The 6,000-nt window shown below is 44.9% G+C and overlaps 1 protein-coding gene across 1 annotated transcript in view; it reads right to left on the reverse strand.

Annotated features, from left to right (window-relative positions):
- TRPC4 (transient receptor potential cation channel subfamily C member 4) overlaps positions 1 to 3,930 on the reverse strand; it is a 66,350-nt gene extending 62,420 nt beyond the window's left edge. The window contains exon 1 of the mRNA XM_066614636.1: positions 3,553 to 3,930. Coding sequence (XP_066470733.1) covers positions 3,553 to 3,930 — 378 coding nt within the window. The remainder of the gene's footprint in view (positions 1 to 3,552) is intronic.
- Positions 3,931 to 6,000: the final 2,070 nt, after the last annotated feature.

Below are 6,000 nucleotides of genomic sequence, written 5' to 3' on the forward strand. Positions count from 1 at the left end.
CCACTGGAGGAGTGCATTTACACTGTATAGCTTTGGAGTGCCATTCTCCCACTGGAGGGTCTATGGTTCACTTGACAATAGCAGCGTTTATGAAATTCTCCTCTTTCCAGTTCCTCATCTTGATTGAGGAGCAGCACCAACGAATTAAAGATCTGCCACTCTTCCAGAGCCAATAGACGAGCTAGAGCAGGGGTGTTAGAGAGCCGGATATGGCCCCCAGAAGCTCTTTATCCAGCTCCCATGATAATTGGGCTCTCCCAGCACAGTCCTTACATCAGTGCCACTTCCGCCAAGGATCTGAGAGGGAGAGATGGAAGGAGGCCTCAGAAGGCAAGGAACAATACAGGGGAAGATGCAGACCAAGAGAGGTGAGAGAGGGAGATACCAAGGAGGATCTAGGAGAGCTCAATTATCACGTGGGTTGCTCTTTTAGCAGGGCTGCTTCTGCAAAGCCATCACTTCACAGAGCACGTAGTAGCTGCAAAGTGATGCTTCAGCAGAAGTGGTACTGCTGAAAAGGTGGACAAGCTCTCCCATATCTTGAAAATATGATCAAGATTTTCAAGTGTTCTCTTCTGTCATTTACAACTAGTGGATTTCTGTGTGAGAACAAAGTGCTTATTTCTGGTCATCATCTGCTTAATAACACCTTGCTTAGTGATGTCACTTCCTGCCCTAAGCAGGAGCCATTAATGCTGCTCAGTTCACTACTGTATGTGAAATGATTTTGTCACCCCTGAAAGACACACCATTACTATTCTCCTATTTAATTTTGCCCCCCCCCCCCCAAATCCAGGGCAGCTGGGAGAAGGAGAAAGAGGTGTGGCACTCTGTGCCTACTGTACTGGCCTGGAGTATCAGAAAGCCACTGAATGCTGCATGTCAGAGGGCAGTGGCTTGACGCTCTAGACCAGGGCTCTCCAGACTCTGGCACGTGGGCTGGATCCAGCACCCTGCCTTTTCCCTCCTCCATGTGAATGGTGCTTACTGTTCTGTAGGGAAGTCTTCCTTCCCTGCCGCTGATCTCCCCCAAACTCCGATCCAGCCCACTGCTTTCGGGTTCTGTCACTCAGCAGCCACTGCACCTGGATTTCCAGGTAGACGTGGATGACCAGAGTGCAGTTTGGGGGAGATCGGTGGTGGGAAAGGAATGCTCCCTAGTGGATCGGTGAGCGCCAGTTGCATGGGGGACACCTTTCCCATTCTAGCCCACCACTTACTTTTTCCTATACAGCTGCACTGGCACAGGCAAGTGGGGTGGACATTCTCTGATCATGCAGCCAAACCAAACAGCAGTGAGCAGATGTGACAATAGGAGAGATTTAAATACAAGTCAAGCAATTTCCACTGAAATAAATGGGAAGAGTAATTATCCGCACTAACTTTGCATTAAGAGTAAGTGTATGCTTCGGCAGTTAAAAGAACTTAACATTCTGCCTCAATGAATCCTAATCGTGTTCCAGGAAACTCTCAATGTTGTGAAGTGCATAATAGATGCAAATTGAACACATTTGCATAATTTATCTTACGCACAATTTATTTCAAAATGTTTGCTACTTCCCATAATTCATGTACATTTTGTTTGAAACAAGGAGGGGCAAGGAGCTCTGCAGGACACTGAAACTCTCCCCCAGTGACCATCAGAAATCTTACTCAGTTCCCCCCTCCCACCTCCACTCGACTTCTCAAACTTTTGTCCAAGGAAGTTAAATTTGATACAGGCATACAGCCCTGCCTGTACCTTCTCAGCAAAATGTTTCACAAATGTTGCAGTTTTGGTAGCTCTATGGATTCATTGGAGGTGCAGCTTAAGCAGAATTATTATAGTTTCAGATCACACACACACACACACCAAAAAATAATGTACTCGTATGAGGACATTTTATCTGAATGATCTACTTCTAAAATTAGACACTATAAAGTAAAAGCCGATAACAGACCACACAGACCTCTGCTGTTAACTCCACCACAAGAGGAAGAGTTGTTTTTTTTTAAGACAGAGAAAGCAAAATCTATTTTCCCACTTCGTTTAGACTGCACGACAATGCAGACAATAGCAAAAAGAGATGATACATTGAATGCTTTCACAATACAATATGCAGCTGTTGTTATGCAATTGCAGAAACGAATTATATGTTTTACTCATCATTCTCTACTGAATCTGCAAGGAGAACGAGATAGTGTAATTAAATGATATTGTATGAGTTATAAAAGACCTCCAGACACTTCAGTGTTCTGTTCATTTAAATCTATTAAAAACAGCAACAGGACTGAAGCAGACAAGAAAATTACAGAACATTATATCTTTTTCTTATCCTCTTGCACATTATTTCAGGGTGCTGAATATAGTTTGTCTCTATATTCAAACAGAGTAGGCCACAGAGATACATGTACAGTATATACCGCCATAGTCCAACACACGGCCTGCGGGCCACAAGCAGACCACAAGGCATGTTCAGGCAGCCTTTGGGTGTCGTGCAGGCACCCCCAATCCCAGATGGTGCTACATTGCCCCTGGTTTGAGCAGATGACAAGCTAAAGTGCTGCTCATCATCTCGAGTGGGACATGCAGGGGAGGTCCCCACATGCCCCACCCGGCTTGAGCTGACAAGCAAAGGCACTGCTTGTCAGCTGGAGTGGGGCAGGGCCATGCCAGGGAAAGGAGCTCTTGCGAGGCAGGCTAGCCTTGCGAGAGCTCCCCCCAGCATGGGCCGCTCCGCTACAGCTGACAGGCATGAAGGCACTTCAAATGATGACCATGAAGGCACTCCAGTGCTTTCAAGCTCATCAGCTGGAATGGGGCAAGGAAAGCTGATGGCTTTTCATTCTCCCTGTCACACCATTCCAAAGCACTAAGTTTTGCAGGGAGACAACACACCCTGTAATCTGTCCCTCCCTCTTACCGTTAGATCCATTCCAGACAGTGAGAGCAACATGGAGGTTGGTTGGTTGGCAACCTTCAGTCTTGAAAGACTATGGTATAAGCCTACAGCACCCGGTATTCCCAGGTGGTCTCCCATCCAAGTACTAACCAGGTCTGACCCTGCTTAGCTTTCGAGATCAGACGAGATCGGGCATGTGCAGGCGGTCTCCTCCACATTGCTCTCACCAACCGCAATGGCTCCGACATTGAGGCATCCTGCAAAACGTAGCATTTTGCCCCCACCCCTCTGGGAATGCTATTGCCGCATGCACACTTCTCTGAGTGTAGGACCTCTTCCTGTTATATAAACAAAAGAATTTGCTGCAACCTAAACTCTGCTTCACACCTTACCATCCTCTTCTGGCCACACTGTCAGCCACCATTCCCTACCCTGTTTTCTCTCTATAAGAAATGCTGTACCCCGAAGTTGCAGGAAAACAATTAATTATACTCTAAGTACTTAACTGCAGCAAGTCCATCACAAGCTGTGGCAGATCTCAGGTATTAAATGTGCACAAGTTTTCCTTACAATTGATCTTAATTGTTGTCTATGATTCCTCTCCTCCTCCTCCCCCCCCCCAAATTTGGACACTGCCTTGCAAGTTAGAATGCAAAACTTCCCCAGATACCTGTTTTTCCCCACTGGGTTTCTTGTGGTTTAGCAGCAGCTCCACAGCCCCGACAACCTCTTTCCTGATGGCGTGCAGCAGGGCGTCCCCAACGTACACATTAAAACTTAGGAGCAGTTCTATGAGCTCCAGGTTCTCGTTCTCTATTGCAATAAGGAGAGCAGTTCGTCCAAGGGGGTCAATGCAATTAATGTTGATCTTGAAGTAAATTTCGGCTTCTTCCAGAGCTTGCTTCACACTAGCATAATCTCCCTTTTCCACAGCGTTCAGGTAGGCCTTCTCAGCTGGCGAGAGTTCGGACTCAGCTCGTACAATGCGGAGAGGGATGCGGTCTCGGTAAGGGGCATTGACACTTCTCTTGTAATAGAACTGGGCCATAGTTTACACCACCCGAATCATGTCTCTCTGTAATTGAAAGGGGAAAAAAGCATCCATCAGTTGCACATTCCTAGAAAAGAGCCCACTGAGGTCAGTGCTACTGTAGCAGCCAAATTCCGCTGAAATAACTGTGTCTGCATTGAGCAGCAAGAAGACAAATGCAATCACTCCTTCATTCAGTCAAAACATTTGTTAACAGAGCATTTGTTAGCACTTGTCTGTTTGGTGGTATTTGTTGAATTGTGTCGTTATTCTAAGTTTGTGCTTGTTGTTTTTCTTTGGATTTTTATTGTTGTGAAGCACCAGGAGAATGGCTTCTCATTGAAAAGCGGTCGATAAATATAATTATAAAACACAATTTAATCAAATGAACATAAAGGCGACCAAAGAGCCTACGACAATGAACCTGGTAAATATTAGGAAATATTAAGAAATATATTAGGAAATATTAAGAAATCAGCCAATTCACACAGTCTCTGCATGAAACACCAAATACTTTATGGGAAGAAAAAGCCACACATGAGTCAGAGTAAGAATCACAACCATCAAACAGCAGACATAAACCTTGGAGCATGGGTGGCCAACTTAGCCAACCTGTGGCACAGGTAGTGGAATTACCTTGTGCTCGTGCAGCAGAGCATAAGAAGCCCCAGGCCTATGGGGGCTTCTTGCCTGCCTCTCCAGCACTGCACTGCATTACTGCCTGATCCAGTGGCGTAGCTAATGATCGTGTAGCCCAGTGCCATGTTCAAAATGTTGCCCCAGAAGTGATGTCACAACCGGAAGTGATGTCATGCCCGGGCCTTTAAAAAAGTGAAAATTGGGATGAATCCACCTCCTCCCCCCAGCAGCTCACCGTCCACTTGCTCTGCTGCCTCCTCCCAGTCAGTGGCATAGCTAAGGCATCTATCTGCTACCTGGGGTCAAAGAAGATTTTGTAGTCCCACCCTGCATGACAAAATCAAATCTAATTAAGTAAATAAATAAAAGGTTATTGGTTCCATGCTGTATCATAACAACATCTCATTGGCACTCAGAACAATCAGTCTCATAGGTCAGTTTGGAGTTAAGCAAATCCACTTTTTGTTCCACAAGGCAGTTGCCTTTTCATTTTCTGGTTAATTGGCCATAACTTTTGACAGAATACAGATATTCCAGTGCAGTTTGTTGCATTGCACTCTGCATTAAATTACCTTTCCAATGATATATAAACATGATGGTATTATTCATACATACCAAGATTTTCACAATTTTGTTCACTAGTGTCAAGCTCAGCTTGTTGACCCCCCTAAAGCTTGATGCCCAGTGCAGCTGCTACCCCCTGCACCCCTAGCTATTCCACTGGCCTGATCCCAAACTGGTGAGACTGGAGGCAAGACTACACACGTGCTGAGGCACATAGAGTGATACTATCTCACACATTGGAAATTCTTGAGCTTACCTGCCAAAAAGGTTTAATCTATGGAATCATAATATCTGGGGATAGGTACCCTGTCTGTCCTATTCTCTTCACTCAGTTCCCAACCTTAAAAAAGAAATTCTTTCTGGTAATCTAATTCCAGTTATCTCTCAGCCATCTCTCTGTTCCTTCAAAACCTTAGAAACTAGTGGGACCTGCTTGCTGACAAAATCTTTCTCTGTACAAACTGAAAAAAAGTTGAGATACTTGCTTCAAACAATCTTGTTTATAGTCAACTATTAATAATATACACCAGTGCTTCCCAAACATTTTGGCACAGTGACTCACTTTGTCAGCAGCATCAGCCAGGTAGAACCCCAGAGTGCCTTGCAGTGCCACATGCCAGAGTCAGCCCACAACTTTTCACAACCTACCAACAATCAGTTTGCAATCCACTGGTGGGTCGCAACTCACAGTTTGGGATCTGCTGCTATACACTATATACATCACAGTATAATATAATCATTTGTTTTTAGTGTATATACTTTAGTAATGATCTTGTCAAAGAACAGAGACCGATAGATACCTCTGTATTTCTTTACCATGAAATTATGTTGTTATTGATCATTTTCTATCCTTCAGTGTTTTTCTTGACCACCTCCAGTCTTGCC

This window comes from Tiliqua scincoides, chromosome 2 (assembly GCF_035046505.1).
Source record: "Tiliqua scincoides isolate rTilSci1 chromosome 2, rTilSci1.hap2, whole genome shotgun sequence".
Lineage (NCBI taxonomy): Eukaryota > Metazoa > Chordata > Lepidosauria > Squamata > Scincidae > Tiliqua > Tiliqua scincoides.